At 44.3% G+C, this 21,537-nt stretch overlaps 1 protein-coding gene and 1 pseudogene across 1 annotated transcript in view; one reads left to right on the forward strand and one right to left on the reverse strand.

The window, feature by feature from the left end:
* The window catches only part of LOC113524969 (tissue factor), a 3,672-nt gene extending 2,146 nt beyond the window's left edge, over positions 1–1,526 (reverse strand). Inside the window, exon 1 of the mRNA XM_026911371.3 lies at positions 1,332–1,526. Within this exon, the coding sequence (XP_026767172.1) occupies positions 1,332–1,386 (55 nt within the window). The 5' untranslated portion in view covers positions 1,387–1,526. The remainder of the gene's footprint in view (positions 1–1,331) is intronic.
* Positions 1,527–1,920: 394 nt separating this feature from the next.
* LOC128317159 (G2/mitotic-specific cyclin-B2-like) lies at positions 1,921–3,410 on the forward strand (annotated as a pseudogene).
* Positions 3,411–21,537: the final 18,127 nt, after the last annotated feature.

The raw sequence follows: 21,537 nt of genomic DNA on the forward strand, positions 1-21,537 counted from the left end.
TAATCAAACCGTTTCAACTCAATTCAGTTTTATTTGTACAGCACTTTTAACAGTGGACACAAAGCAGCTTTACAGAAATAAATACATCCAGGATATAAATTTTAAGCTTATAAATTTAGCCCTAATGAGAAGCCAGAGGTGACGGTGGTGAAGAAAAACTCCCTGAGACGATATGAGGAAGGAACCTTGAGAGGAACCAGGCTCAAAAGGGAACTCATGTTCATCTGGGTAACTCCAGATAGTGCGATTATAAATCATTCCCTTCTATAACTGTGTGCTACATGGACAAATACTGCAGTTGTGTAACCAGGAAATTCACCACAGTTGGTGTTTCAGCGTGAGACTCTGTGACTCGTCCTCTTAGTCTTTATTTTTAAGTGTTTCATTCTAATCAGAGTCTCATTCGGCATGTCACTTCATCACTGCAAATCACTTCATCTGTCAGCGTCTCGTAAATTTCTGCTAATGAATTCATGACGTAAAAACACACACTTATTTATTATAGCATTATAACACTGCTGCTGCGACTGATAATAACCCAAGTAACTTTATTAAACTACAGCGTTTTACATAAAACTTAAATTACCTTTACTGAGTGAGTAAATTACATGATGAATGTACGAAAAAGTCCATTAGAGTTATTAAATATGATTATATGAATGCTGATAGACATTAAAGGTGGTATAAGGTCATTATGAGTCGTTATTATTATTAACAGAAGTGTAATAAAGATCCACTCAGGACTCAGGACACTTCTCCCTGTGTTAGTGCACTACGCAGGGTACCTATTTAGTGCACTACATCTCTGTTAAGCACACCTTCAGCTTTCAGTGTTCATTCATTACATGTAGATTCTTTCTGTTTCTGTGAAGTGTGTGTGTGTGTGTGTGTGTGTTGCAGCATGCTAAAAGTTCATCAGTGAATTAATTTATTTTATGTATGTATTTAATTTCTGATGCATTGTGTGCTAAGTGGAAATGAACAGAGCCTGTCAGAGCTGAAGGAATAAACAGTAGAGGAGTGAGATCATCACAGAGACATGTTTCATATCTTTGTGTGAATCTTTCACCTTTTAAATCATTCCAAGTAAATCATTATACTTTCAGGAGCACTGTTTTACCCTCCAGGTGAAAGACACACACTGAAAGTATAAAAGTATAAACACGTCCCTCTGATGGGATTATTTTTATCTCTGAGTGCAGATGATCAGAAACACAGACTTCATTAACACTCTACACTCAACTCATGTCCAATCCTGCACACTCTCTCACAGAACAGTGAACAAAGAGCTCATTGTGTGTGTGTGTGTGTGTGTGTGTGTGTGTTCTTACCGGACACTGAGCTGAAGAAGAGCAGGAGAAAGTGACACACTGAAATCCGCCTCATTTCTCTGTTCAGTCTTTTACTCCGTTATTAAAGTGTTCAGATTAACGCTGTGTTAATAATCCTCTGTGTGTGTGTGTGTGTGTGTGTGTGTGAAGCCTTAATGCAGTGTGATCGGCAGCTCTGAATGTTTTAATCTCCGCTTTACAGAAACTAAAATCTCCTCCAGTTCCTTAGCCACGCCCCATCTGTGGACAAATATGGCAGTGGGCGGAGCCTCAGACACGCCCCTACTGCCATAGTAAGCGTACACGTAGATCATAAGAAATTCCGCTTGTTACCATATATGGTCATCCGGAGCAGCAGGCACGCATACAGACAGACAGACACACACACACACACACACACACACACACGCCGGATTGTATGAGTAAACTAGACACACTTCAGCCATAAAAAATCCGTGATTCATGACATTTCAGTGTTTTATTCCTCATTTAATCTCAGTTAAAGTGAAATTAATTTTTTTAATGAAAGTTAATATTTAATATTGATATAAATGAAGCTGATGTTAATGAAGTGTCACATTAACACCTGATGAACTGTAACAGTGTGGAACTAACACAAACACAGTGATGAAAGAACTCATACCTGTGTACAGTTATAGAATTATATCATTTATCATATCATATATCATCCTTTAATTCTTGCTGAAAGTGTGTGTGTGTGTGTGTGTGTGTACAAATTCAACAAATTCTCAGTAAGTTTAATTAACATATAAATACAGCATATAAAACTAGGATCTCTCTTGTTCTTGAACGCTTAAATGGAAAAAGTGAGAGAAGAGAACACAAACTTTTTGAGCTGAAAGTCCAGTGACTGCATTTTACAGACGTTGCCATGGAAACACTGCGGAGAACCCAGCAGGAGTTGGGGGCGGTTCTGAGGCTGTTGTTGTCGGTGTGAGGAGGGCTGTCCTGAGTGAAAAGACACCGAGGGGCGTTAAGTCGCAGCTCAGCCAGCTGCTGTGCATCCTAAACGCGTTCCAGTTGTGCCAGAGGTGCTCCTTTCTGCTCCAGTCATTCCACCAGGTCAGGCTGATCTCTGCATGAAGGAGGAAGATGAGCTGTTCCAGGTCGTTTCTGACGAGCTCTGTCCCATTGAGGACATCGATAGAGGCGATGCTGACCAAGATACATGGAAGGTTATGAGATCAACGAGCTTGTGTGCGCTCTTCTGATCGCTTGGATCATTCAGGTGCATCACTCGAGGTTCCAGCTGCTCCAGGAAACTCTGTACGTGACCGTGGCCATCATTGATCGCTTTCTCCAGGTCCGACGAGTGTCTCCAAGGAAACTGCAGCTGGTGGGAGTCACTGCAATGTCGCTTGCCTCCAAGTATGAAGAAATGTACGTCTGAGAGGTTGGAGACTTTGCCTACATCATAGACATCTTCACAAAACCCGAATCCAGGGTTGATGAAATGGAGATGCTGGTTCTCCGAGAGCTGAACTTTGAGCTTGGATGCTCATTGCCCCTTCACTTCCTCAGGACGTCTTCAAAAGCTGGAAATGTTGATGCAGAAGAAGAACGCCTTTACTAAAACTCCACCTCGTTAACGAGCACTGTCTGCAAAGAAGGTTAAATCTAGAACCCCAAAGCGTTCTTCCCACAGGTGGAACCCTGCAACAGTGCTTCACATTCAGAAAAGGTTCCAAGCAGAACCTCGTTAGGAAATGATGAACTTCTGAACTATGGAAAGAACCCTTAAGGAATCTTTTTTTCTTAAAGTGCACAGTTATTATGAAAATTGTAAATAAAATGTGCTTCTGTGTTCTAAAAGTTCTGAAACATGGATACAGGAACGTTCTCAGATGCATCTGCATCTGTCCAGAGAACACAGCTCACAAAACTATCACACACACACACACACACACACTATGTTTTTGGACAGTGAGAGGGAAGCGGAGAACCTTGAGCTCAGGATCAGACTGGAACCCTGGAAGGTCACAATGCTACACAACTCATCACCCCGAAATCAATAATGAATTTATTCATTACAATAATTATTTTAATTTGTTATTAAATATTTGCTTTAGTGGCCTACAGAATGATTGTAATTATAGTGATTGTAATTGTAAATACTCTACACTGTACACTACACTACACTACACTACACACTATACTACACACTACACTACACTACACACTACACACTACACTACACACTATACTACACTCTACACTACACACTACACTATACTACACACTACACTACACACTACACTATACTACACACTACACTACACTACACACTACACACTACACTACACACTATACTACACTCTACACTACACACTACACTATACTACACACTACACTACACACTATACTACACACTACACTACACTACACACTACACACTACACTACACTACACACTATACTACACTCTACACTACACACTACACTACACTACACACTATACTACACACTACACTACACTACACACTACACACTACACTACACTACACTACACAGTATACTACACACTACACTACACACTACACTACACACTATACTACACTCTACACTACACACTACACTATACTACACACTACACTACACACTACACTATACTACACACTACACTACACTACACACTACACTACACACTACACTCTACACTACACACTACACTATACTACACACTACACTACACTACACACTATACTACACTACACTACACACTACACACTACACTACACTACACTACACACTACACTACACTACACACTACACACTACACTACACACTATACTACACTCTACACTACACACTACACTATACTACACACTACACTACACACTACACTACACTACACTCTACACTACACTACACACTACACACTACACTACACACTATACTACACTCTACACTACACACTACACTATACTACACACTACACTACACTACACACTATACTACACACTACACTACACTACACACTACACACTACACTACACACTATACTACACTACACACTACACTACACTACACACTATACTACACTACACTACACACTACACTACACTACACACTACACTACACTACACACTATACTACACTCTACACTACACACTACACTACACACTACACTGCACACTACACTACACACTATACTACACACTACACTACACACTATACTACACACTACACTACACTACACTACACACTATACTACACTCTACACTACACACTACACACTACACTACACACTACACTACACTACACACTACACTACACTACACACTATACTACACTACACTACACACTATACTACACTACACACTACACTACACTACACACTACACTACACACTACACTACACTACACACTACACACTACACTGCACACTACACTACACACTATACTACACTACACACTACACTACACTACACACTATACTACACTACACACTACACTACACTACACTACACACTATACTACACTCTACACTACACACTACACTACACACTACACACTACACTGCACACTACACTACACACTATACTACACACTACACTACACACTATATTACACTCTACACTACACTACACACTATACTACACACTATACTACACACTACACTACACTACACACTACACTACACACTACACTGCACACTACACTACACACTATACTACACACTACACTACACACTATACTACACACTACACTACACTCTACACTGCACTCTACACTACACACTATACTACACACTACACTACACACTATACTACACACTAGACTACACTACACTCTACACTACACTACACACTACACTGCACTCTACACTGCACACGACACTACACACTACACTACACACTACACCGCACTCTACAGTACACCGCACTCTACACTACACTCTACACTACACACTACACTACACTACACACTACACTACACACTATACTACACACTACACTACACACTACACTGCACACTATACTACAAACTACACTGCACACTACACTACACACTATACTACACACTACACTACACTACACACTATACTACACACTACACTACACACTATACTACACTACACACTATACTACACACTACACTACACACTATACTACACACTACACTACACTCTAAACTGCACACTACACTACACACTATACTACACACTACACTACATACTATACTACACACTACACTACACTACACTCTACACTACACTACACTACACACTACACTGCACTCTACACTGCACACGACACTGCACACGACACTACACACTACACTACACACTATACTACACACTACACTACACTCTACACTGCACACTACACTACACACTATACTACACACTACACTACACACTATACTACACTACACTCTACACTACACTACACTACACACTACACTGCACTCTACACTGCACACTACACTACACACTACACTACACACTACACCGCACTCTACACTACACTCTACACTACACACTATACTACACACTACACTACACACTATACTACACTCTACACTACACTACACACTACACTGCACACTACACTACACACTATACTACACACTACACTACACTACACACTATACTACACACTACACTACACACTATACTACACTCTACACTACACACTACACTACACTACACTACACACTACACACTACACTGCACACTACACTACACACTATACTACACACTACACTACACACTACACACTATACTACACACTACACTACACACTACACTGCACACTATACTACACACTACACTACACTACACACTATACTACACACTACACTACACACTATACTACACACAACACTATACTACACACTACACTACACTACACACTACACTACACACTATACTACACACTACACTACACACTACACTACACACTATACGACACACTACACTACACACTATACTACACTCTACACTACACTACACACTACACTACACTACACTACACTCTACACTACACACTAGACTAAACTAAACTCTACACTACACTACACTACACTCTACACTGCACTCTACACCGCACACTACACTACACTCTACACTACACACTAGACTACACTCTACACTACACACTATACTAGACACTAGACTACACTACACTCTACACTACACTACACTGCACTCTACACTACACTCTACACTACACTCTACACTGCACTCTACACTACACACTAGACTACACTACACTCTACACTACACTACACTGCACTCTACACTACACACTATACTACACACTAGACTACACTACACTCTACACTACACTACACTACACTACACTCTACACCGCACACTACACTACACTACACACTACATTACACACTACACTGCACTCTACACTACTCTACACCGCACACTACACTACACTCTACACTACACACTAGACTACACTACACTCTACACTGCACTCTACACTACACACTATACTACACACTAGACTACACTACACTCTACACTACACTACACCGCACTCTACACTGCACTCTACACTACACTCTACACTACACTACACTGCACTCTACACTACACTCTACACCGCACTCTACACCGCACACTACACTACACTCTACACTACACTCTACACCGCACTCTACACCGCACACTACACTACACACTACACTACACTCTACACTACACTCTACACTACACTCTACACTGCACTCTACACTACACTCTACACTACACTCTACACTGCACTCTACACCGCACACTACACTACACTACACACTACATTACACACTACACTGCACTCTACACTGCACTCTACACTACACTCTACACTGCACTCTACACCGCACACTACACTACACTACACACTACATTAGACACTACACTGCACTCTACACTACTCTACACTGCACTCTACACTGCACTCTACACTGCACACTACACTACACTGCACTCTACACTACACTCTACAGCGCACTCTACACTACACTCTACACTGCACTCTACACCGCACTCTACACCACACTCTACACCGCACTCTACACCGCACACTACACCGCACTCTACACCGCACACTACACCACACTCTACACTACACCGCACAGTACACCGCACTCTACACCGCACACTACACCACACTCTACACTACAGTCTACACTGCACTCTACACTACACTCTACACTGCACTCTACACTGCACTCTACACTACACTCTACACCGCACTCTACACCGCACACTACACTACACTCTACACTACACTCTACACTGCACTCTACACCGCACACTACACTACACTCTACACTGCACTCTACACTGCACTCTACACCGCACACTACACCACACTCTACACTACACTCTACACTGCACACTACACCGCACACTACACCGCACACTACACCGCACTCTACACCGCACACTACATTACACACTACACTGCACTCTACACTACACTCTACACTGCACTCTACACTACACTCTACACTGCACTCTACACCGCACACTACACTACACTCTACACTACACTCTACACTGCACTCTACACCGCACACTACACCGCACTCTACACTGCACTCTACACTACACTCTACACTGCACACTACAACGCACACTACATTACACACTACACTACACTCTACACTACACTCTACACTGCACTCTACACCGCACACTACACTACACTCTACACTGCACTCTACACTACACTCTACACTGCACACTACACCGCACACTACACTACACACTACATTACACACTACACTGCACTCTACACTACACTCTACACTGCACTCTACACCGCACACTACACTACACTACACACTACATTACACACTACACTACACCCTAGACTACACTACACTCTACACTGCCCTCTACACCGCACACTACACTACACTACACACTACATTACACACTACACTGCACTCTACACTACACTACACACTACACTACACTCTACACTGCACTCTACACTGCACTCTACACTACACTCTACAGTACACTACACACTACACTACACTACACTGCACTCTACACTGCACTCTACACTACACACTACACTGCACTCTACACCACACTCTACACTACACTCTACACTACACTACACACTACACTACACACTATACTACACACTACACTACACACTATACTACACACTACACTACACTACACTCTACACTACACTACACTACACTCTACACTGCACTCTACACTGCACACGACACTACACACTACACTACACACTACACTACACACTATACTACACACTACACTACACTCTACACTGCACACTACACTACACACTATACTACACACTACACTACACACTATACTACACACTACACTACACTACACTCTACACTACACTACACACTACACTGCACTCTACACTGCACTCTACACTGCACACTACACTACACACTATACTACACACTACACTACACACTATACTACACTCTACACTACACTACACACTACACTGCACACTACACTACACACTATACTACACACTACACTACACTACACACTATACTACACACTACACACTACACTACACTACACACTACACACTACACACTACACTGCACACTACACTACACACTATACTACACACTACACTACACACTATACTACACACTACACTACACTACACTCTACACTACACTACACACTACACTGCACTCTACACTGCACTCTACACTGCACACTACACTACACACTATACTACACACTACACTACACACTATACTACACTCTACACTACACTACACACTACACTGCACACTACACTACACACTATACTACACACTACACTACACTACACACTATACTACACACTACACTACACACTACACTACACTACACACTACACACTACACTGTACACTACACTACACACTATACTACACACTACACTACACACTACACTACACACTACACTGCACACTATACTACACACTACACTACACTACACACTATACTACACACTACACTACACACTATACTACACACAACACTATACTACACACTACACTACACACAACACTATACTACACACTACACTACACTACACACTATACGACACACTACACTACACACTATACTACACTCTACACTACACTACACACTACACTACACTCTACACTACACACTAGACTAAACTAAACTCTACACTACACTACACTCTACACTGCACTCTACACCGCACACTACACTACACTCTACACTACACACTAGACTACACTCTACACTACACACTATACTACACACTAGACTACACTACACTCTACACTACACTACACTGCACTCTACACTACACTCTACACTACACTCTACACTACACACTATACTACACACTAGACTACACTACACTCTACACTACACTACACTGCACTCTACACTACACTCTACACTACACTCTACACTGCACTCTACACCGCACACTACACTACACTACACACTACACTACACACTACACTGCACTCTACACTACTCTACACCGCACACTACACTACATTCTACACTACACACTAGACTACACTACACTCTACACTACACTCTACACTACACACTATACTACACACTAGACTACACTACACTCTACACTACACTACACCGCACTCTACACTGCACTCTACACTACACTCTACACTACACTACACTGCACTCTACACTACACTCTACACTACACTCTACACTGCACTCTACACCGCACTCTACACCGCACACTACACTACACTCTACACCGCACTCTACACCGCACACTACACTACACACTACACTACACTCTACACTACACTCTACACTACACTCTACACTGCACTCTACACTACACTCTACACTACACTCTACACTGCACTCTACACCGCACACTACACTACACTACACACTACATTACACACTACACTGCACTCTACACTACACTCTACACTGCACTCTACACTACACTCTACACTGCACACTACACCGCACTCTACACTGCACTCTACACTACACTCTACACTGCACTCTACACCGCACACTACACCGCACTCTACACTACACTCTACACTACACTCTACACTACACTCTACACCGCACACTACACTACACTCTACACTACACTCTACACTGCACTCTACACCGCACACTACACCGCACTCTACACTGCACTCTACACTACACTCTACACTGCACACTACAACGCACACTACACTACACACTACACTACAGTCTACACTACACTCTACACTGCACTCTACACCGCACAATACACTACACACTACACTGCACTCTACACTACACTCTACACTGCACACTACACCGCACACTACACTACACACTACATTACACACTACACTGCACTCTACACTACACTCTACACTGCACTCTACACTGCACTCTACACCGCACACTACACTACACTACACACTACATTACACACTACACTACACACTAGACTACACTACACTCTACACTGCACTCTACACCGCACACTACACTACACTACACACTACATTACACACTACACTGCACTCTACACTACACTCTACACTGCACTCTACACTACACTCTACACTGCACTCTACACCGCACACTACACTACACTACACACTACATTAGACACTACACTGCACTCCACACTACTCTACACTGCACTCTACACTGCACTCTACACCGCACACTACACTACACTGCACTCTACACTACACTCTACACCGCACTCTACACTACACTCTACACTGCACTCTACACTACACTCTACACTACACTCTACACCGCACTCTACACTACACTCTACACTGCACTCTACACCGCACTCTACACCGCACTCTACACCGCACACTACACCACACTCTACACTACACCGCACACTACACCGCACTCTACACCGCACACTACACCACACTCTACACTACACTCTACACTGCACTCTACACCGCACACTACACCACACTCTACACTACACTCTACACTGCACTCTACACCGCACACTACACTACACTCTACACTGCACTCTACACTGCACTCTACACCGCACACTACACCACACTCTACACTACACTCTACACTGCACACTACACCGCACACTACACCGCCCTCTACACCGCACACTACATTACACACTACACTGCACTCTACACTACACTCTACACTGCACTCTACACCGCACATTACACTACACTTTACACTACACTCTACACTGCACTCTACACCGCACACTACACCACACTCTACACTGCACTCTACACTACACTCTACTCTGCACACTACAATGCACACTACACTACACACTACACTACACTCTACACTACACTCTACACTGCACTCTACACCGCACACTACACTACACTCTACACTGCACTCTACACTACACTCTACACTGCACACTACACCGCACACTACACTACACACTACACTACACACTACACTACACTACACACTACACACTACACTGCACACTACACTACACACTATACTACACACTACACTACACACTACACTACACACTACACTGCACACTATACTACACACTACACTACACTACACACTATACTACACACTACACTACACACTATACTACACACAACACTATACTACACACTACACTACACACAACACTACACACTACACGACACACTACACTACACACTATACTACACTCTACACTACACTACACACTACACTACACTCTACACTACACACTAGACTAAACTAAACTCTACACTACACTACACTCTACACTGCACTCTACACCGCACACTACACTACACTCTACACTACACACTAGACTACACTCTACACTACACACTATACTACACACTAGACTACACTACACTCTACACTACACTACACTGCACTCTACACTACACTCTACACTACACTCTACACTACACACTATACTACACACTAGACTACACTATACTCTACACTACACTACACTGCACTCTACACTACACTCTACACTACACTCTACACTGCACTCTACACCGCACACTACACTACACTACACACTACATTACACACTACACTGCACTCTACACTACTCTACACCGCACACTACACTACATTCTACACTACACACTAGACTACACTACACTCTACACTACACTCTACACTACACACTATACTACACACTAGACTACACTACACTCTACACTACACTACACCGCACTCTACACTGCACTCTACACTACACTCTACACTACACTACACTGCACTCTACACTACACTCTACACTACACTCTACACCGCACTCTACACCGCACTCTACACCGCACACTACACCGCACTCTACACCGCACTCTACACCGCACACTACACTACACACTACACTACACTCTACACTACACTCTACACTACACTCTACACTACACTCTACACTGCACTCTACACCGCACACTACACTACACTACACACTACATTACACACTACACTGCACTCTACACTACACTCTACACTGCACTCTACACTACACTCTACACTGCACACTACACCGCACTCTACACTGCACTCTACACTACACTCTACACTGCACTCTACACCGCACACTACACTACACTACACTACACTACACTCTACAGCGCACTCTACACTACACTCTACACTACACTCTACACTACACTCTACACCGCACACTACACTACACTCTACACTACACTCTACACTGCACTCTACACCGCACACTACACCGCACTCTACACTACACTCTACACTACACTCTACACTACACTCTACACCGCACACTACACTGCACTCTACACTACACTCTACACTGCACTCTACACCGCACACTACACTACACTACACTACACTACACTCTACACCGCACTCTACACTACACTCTACACTACACTCTACACTACACTCTACACCGCACACTACACTACACTCTACACTACACTCTACACTGCACTCTACACCGCACACTACACCGCACTCTACACCGCACTCTACACTACACTCTACACTGCACACTACAACGCACACTACACTACACACTACACTACAGTCTACACTACACTCTACACTGCACTCTACACCGCACAATACACCACACTCTACACTGCACTCTACACTACACTCTACACTGCACACTACACCGCACACTACACTACACACTACATTACACACTACACTGCACTCTACACTACACTCTACACTGCACTCTACACTGCACTCTACACCGCACACTACACTACACTACACACTACATTACACACTACACTACACACTAGACTACACTACACTCTACACTGCACTCTACACCGCACACTACACTACACTACACACTACATTACACACTACACTGCACTCTACACTACACTCTACACTGCACTCTACACTACACTCTACACTGCACTCTACACCGCACACTACACTACACTACACACTACATTAGACACTACACTGCACTCTACACTACTCTACACTGCACTCTACACTGCACTCTACACCGCACACTACACTACACTGCACTCTACACTACACTCTACACTACACTCTACACCACACTACACACTACACTCTACACTACACTCTACACTACACTCTACACCGCACTCTACACTACACTCTACACTGCACTCTACACCGCACTCTACACCGCACACTACACCGCACTCTACACCGCACACTACACCACACTCTACACTACACCGCACACTACACCGCACTCTACACCGCACACTACACCACACTCTACACTACAGTCTACACTGCACTCTACACTACACTCTACACTGCACTCTACACCGCACACTACACCACACTCTACACTACACTCTACACTGCACTCTACACCGCACACTACACTACACTCTACACTGCACTCTACACTGCACTCTACACCGCACACTACACCACACTCTACACTACACTCTACACTGCACACTACACCGCACACTACACCGCACTCTACACCGCACACTACATTACACACTACACTGCACTCTACACTACACTCTACACTGCACTCTACACCGCACATTACACTACACTTTACACTACACTCTACACTGCACTCTACACCGCACACTACACCACACTCTACACTGCACTCTACACTACACTCTACACTGCACACTACAACGCACACTACACTACACACTACACTACACTCTACACTACACTCTACACTGCACTCTACACCGCACACTACACTACACTCTACACTGCACTCTACACTACACTCTACACTGCACACTACACCGCACACTACACTACACACTACATTACACACTACACTGCACTCTACACTACACTCTACACTGCACTCTACACTGCACACTACACTACACACTACATTACACACTACACTACACACTAGACTACACTACACTCTACACTGCACTCTACACCGCACACTACACTACACTACACACTACATTACACACTACACTGCACTCTACACTACACTACACACTACACTGCACTCTACACTACACTCTACACTGCACTCTACACCGCACACTACACCGCACTCTACACTACACTCTACACTACACTACACTGCACTCTACACTGCACTCTACACTACACACTACACTGCACTCTACACCACACTCTACACTACACTACACTCTACACTACACACTATACTACACACTACACTACACTCTACACTGCACACTACACTACACACTATACTACACACTACACTACACACTATACTACACACTACACAACACTACACTCTACACTACACTACACTACACACTACACTGCACTCTACACTGCACTCTACACTGCACACGACACTACACACTACACTACACACTATACTACACACTACACTACACTCTACACTGCACACTACACTACACACTATACTACACAGTACACTACACACTATACTACACACTACACTACACTCTACACTACACTACACTACACACTACACTGCACTCTACACTGCACTCTACACTGCACACTACACTACACACTACACTACACACTACACCGCACTCTACACTACACCGCACTCTACACTACACTCTACACTACACACTATACTACACACTACACTACACACTATACTACACTCTACACTACACTACACACTACACTGCACACTACACTACACACTATACTACACACTACACTACACTACACACTATACTACACACTACACTACACACTATACTACACTCTACACTACACACTACACTACACTACACACTACACACTACACTGCACACTACACTACACACTATACTACACACTACACTACACACTACACACTATACTACACACTACACTACACACTACACTACACACTACACTACACTACACACTATACTACACACTACACTACACACTATACTACACACAACACTATACTACACACTACACTACACTACACACTATACTACACACTATACGACACACTACACTACACACTATACTACACTCTACACTACACTACACACTACACTACACTACACTCTACACTACACTCTACACTACACACTATACTACACACTAGACTAAACTAAACTCTACACTACACTACACTACACTCTACACTGCACTCTACACCGCACACTACACTACACTCTACACTACACACTAGACTACACTCTACACTACACACTATACTACACACTAGACTACACTACACTCTACACTACACTCTACACTACACACTATTCTACACACTAGACTACACTACACTCTACACTACACTACACTGCACTCTACACTACACTCTACACTACACTCTACACTGCACTCTACACCGCACACTACACTACACTACACACTACATTACACACTACACTGCACTTTACACTACTCTACACCGCACACTACACTACACTCTACACTACACACTAGACTACACTACACTCTACACTACACTCTACACTACACACTATACTACACACTAGACTACACTACACTCTACACTACACTACACCGCACTCTACACTACACTCTACACTACACTGCACTCTACACTACACTCTACACTGCACTCTACACCGCACTCTACACCGCACACTACACTACACTCTACACTACACTCTACACCGCACTCTACACCGCACACTACACTACACTCTACACTACACACTATATTACACACTAGACTACACTACACTCTACACTACACTACACCGCACTCTACACTGCACTCTACACTACACTCTACACTACACTCTACACTACACTACACTGCACTCTACACTACACTCTACACTACACTCTACACTGCACTCTACACCGCACTCTACACCGCACACTACACTACACTCTACACTACACTCTACACTACACTCTACACTGCACTCTACACCGCACACTACACTACACTACACACTACATTACACACTACACTGCACTCTACACTACACTCTACACTGCACTCTACACTACACTCTACACTGCACTCTACACCGCACACTACACTACACTACACACTACATTAGACAGTACACTGCACTCTACACTACTCTACACTGCACTCTACACTGCACTCTACACCGGACACTACACTACACTACACTCTACACCGCACACTACACTCTACACTACACTCTACACCGCACTCTACACTACACTCTACACTGCACTCTACACCGCACTCTACACCGCACACTATTCAATTCAATTCAATTCAATTTTATTTGTATAGCGCTTTTAACAATGGACATTGTCACAAAGCAGCTTTACAGAAATAAATGGATTCACAAAAATATATTGTAAATATTTAAATTTATCACTGTGAATTTATCCCTGATGAGCAAGCCAGTGGCGACGGTGGCAAGGAAAAACTCCCCGAGATGATATGAGGAAGAAACCTTGAGAGGAACCAGGCTCAAAAGGGAACCCATCCTCATCTGGGTGCAACGGATAGTGCAATTATAAATAAATCCCTTCTATTGTGTACTATATGGACAAATAGTGCAATTGTGCAACCAATAAATTCATCACAGTATTTGCAAGAGGTCCGGCTGGTTAAAATCTATCCACTGTCCACTGATGGAGTCCTGAGTACGAAGCTGCTCGTGGCAACTGCAGCCCCAAAGCCACTACAGCAGTCGCAGTCCCAAGCCATTACAGTACAGCTCCCCATATGTGATCCCCAAGCCATCTCCACAGCCCCCAGGTGGCACCATCCCCAGCAATCCAAACAGTTCTTCAGGCAGTCCATATGGGGCCACCCCCAGCAGCAGCGAGCGAACTCAACCGATGAGAACTCCAACCAGAAGTAGGGCATCAGGATGGGTCAGGCAGCGAGGAGGAGCAGAAGGGGTCAGGATCACTGGCATCACTGGCATCTCAGAAGTAGCATGTGTAGCTCGACAGAGAGTCGCTACACCGCACTCTACACCGCACACTACACCACACTCTACACTACACCGCACACTACACCGCACTCTACACCGCACACTACACCACACTCTACACTACACCGCACACTACACCGCACTCTACACCGCACACTACACCACACTCTACACCACAGTCTACACTGCACTCTACACTACACTCTACACTGCACTCTACACTGCACTCTACACTACACTCTACACTGCACTCTACACCGCACACTACACTACACTCTACACTGCACTCTACACCGCACACTACACTACACTCTACACTGCACTCTACACTGCACTCTACACCGCACACTACACTACACTCTACACTACACTCTACACTGCACACTACACCGCACACTACACCGCACACTACACCGCACTCTACACCGCACACTACATTACACACTACACCGCACTCTACACCGCACTCTACACTACACTCTACACTGCACTCTACACTACACTCTACACTGCACTCTACACTTCACTCTACACTACACTCTACACTGCACTCTACACCGCACACTACACCGCACTCTACACCGCACTCTACACTGCACTCTACACTACACTCTACACTGCACACTACAACGCACACTACACTACACACTACACTACACTACACACTACACTACACTCTACACTACACTCTACACTGCACTCTACACCGCACACTACACTACACTCTACACTGCACTCTACACTACACTCTACACTGCACACTACACCGCACACTACACTACACACTACATTACACACTACACTGCACTCTACACTACACTCTACACTGCACTCTACACTGCACTCTACACCGCACACTACACTACACTACACACTACATTACACACTACACTGCACTCTACACTACACTACACACTACACTGCACTCTACACTACACTCTACACTGCACTCTACACTACACTCTACACTGCACTCTACACTACACTACACACTACACTACACTACACTGCACTCTACACTGCACTCTACACTACACACTACACTGCACTCTACACCACACTCTACACTACACTCTTCACTACACTACACACTACACTAGACTACACTACACTCTACACTACACTCTATAATACACTACACACTACACACTATACTACACACTAGACTACACTACACTCTACACTACACTACACTACACACTACACTCTACACTACACACTACACTACACTCTACACTACACTCTACACTGCACTCTACACTACACTCTACACTACACTACACACTACACTACACTACACTGCACTCTACACTGCACTCTACACTACACACTACACTGCACTCTACACCACACTCTACACTACACTCTACACTACACTACACACTACACTAGACTACACTACACTCTACACTACACTCTACACTACACTCTACACTACACACTATACTACACACTAGACTACACTACACTCTACACTACACTACACACTACACTCTACACTACACACTACACTACACACTACACTACACTCTACACTGCACTCTACACTGCACTCTACACTACACTCTACCCTGCACTCTACACCGCACTCTACACCGCACACTACACTACACTCTACACTACACTCTACACTGCACTCTACACCGCACACTACACTACACTACACACTACATTACACACTACACTGCACTCTACACTACTCTACACTGCACTCTACACCGCACACTACACTACACTGCACTCTACACCACACTCTACACCGCACTCTACACTACACTCTACACTGCACTCTACACCGCACTCTACACCGCACACTACACTACACTCTACACTACACTCTACACCGCACACTACACTACACTACGCACTACATTACACACTACACTGCACTCTACACTACACTCTACACTGCACTCTACACCGCACACTACACTACACTCTACACTACACTGTACACTGCACTCTACACCGCACACTACACTACACTCTACACTACACTCTACACTGCACTCTACACTGCACACTACACTGCACTCTACACTGCACTCTACACTACACACTACACTGCACACTACACCGCACACTACACCACACTCTACACCGCACACTACACCACACTCTACACTACACTCTACACTGCACTCTACACTGCACACTACACTGCACTCTACACCGCACACTACACTACACACTACACTGCACACTACACTACACTCTACATTACACACTACACTGCACTCTACACTGCACTCTACACTGCACTCTACACCGCACACTACACTACACTACACACTACATTACACACTACACTGCACTCTACACCGCACACTACACTACACTACACACTATACTCTACACTACACTACACTGCACTCTACACTGCACTCTACACCGCACACTACACTACATTACACACTACACTGCACTCTACACCGCAAACTACACTACACTACACACTACACTCTACACTACACTACATTACACACTACTCTGCACTCTACACTACACGCTACACTGCACTCTACACTACACTCTACACTGCACTCTACACCGCACTCTACACCGCACACTACACTGCACTCTACACTACACTCTACACTACACTACACACTACACTACACTACACTACACTGCACTCTACACTGCACTCTACACTACACACTACACTGCACTCTACACTACACTCTACACTACACTCTACACTACACTACACACTACATTACACACTACACTGCACTCTACACTACTCTACACTGCACTCTACACTGCACTCTACACCGCACACTACACTACACTGCACTCTACACCACACTCTACACTGCACTCTACACCGCACACTACACTACACTCTACACTACACTCTACACCGCACACTACACTACACTACGCACTACATTACACACTACACTGCACTCTACACTACACTCTACACTGCACTCTACACCGCACACTACACTACACTCTACACTACACTGTACACTGCACTCTACACCGCACACTACACTACACTCTACACTACACTCTACACTACACACTACACTGCACACTACACCGCACACTACACCGCACACTACACTACACTCTACACTGCACACTACACCGCACACTACACCACACTCTACACTACACTCTACACTGCACACTACACCGCACACTACACTACACACTACACTACACTCTACACTACACTCTACACTGCACACTACACCGCACTCTACACTACACTACACTACACTACACTACACTCTACACTGCACTCTACACCGCACACTACACTACACTACACACTACATTACCCACTACACTGCACTCTACACTGCACACTACACTACACTCTACACTGCACACTACACCGCACACTACACTACACTCTACACTACACTCTACACTGCACACTACACCGCACACTACACTACACTCTACACTGCACTCTACACTGCACTCTACACTACACTCTACACTTCACACTACACCGCACACTACACTACACTCTACACTACACTCTACACTGCACACTACACCGCACACTACACCGCACACTACACTACACTCTACACTGCACTCTACACTGCACTCTACACTACACTCTACACTGCACACTACACCGCACACTACACTACACTCTACACTACACTCTACACTGCACACTACACCGCACACTACACCGCACACTACACTACACTCTACACTGCACACTACACCGCACACTACACTACACTCTACACTACACTCTACACTGCACACTACACCGCACACTACACTACACACTACACTACACTCTACACTGCACTCTACACTGCACTCTACACTACACTCTACACTGCACTCTACACCGCACACTACACTACACTACACACTACATTACACACTAAACTGCACTCTACACTGCACTCTACACTACACTCTACACTGCACTCTACACCGCACACTACACTACACTACACA

This window comes from Pangasianodon hypophthalmus, chromosome 21 (assembly GCF_027358585.1).
Source record: "Pangasianodon hypophthalmus isolate fPanHyp1 chromosome 21, fPanHyp1.pri, whole genome shotgun sequence".
Taxonomy (NCBI): Eukaryota; Metazoa; Chordata; class Actinopteri; order Siluriformes; family Pangasiidae; genus Pangasianodon; species Pangasianodon hypophthalmus.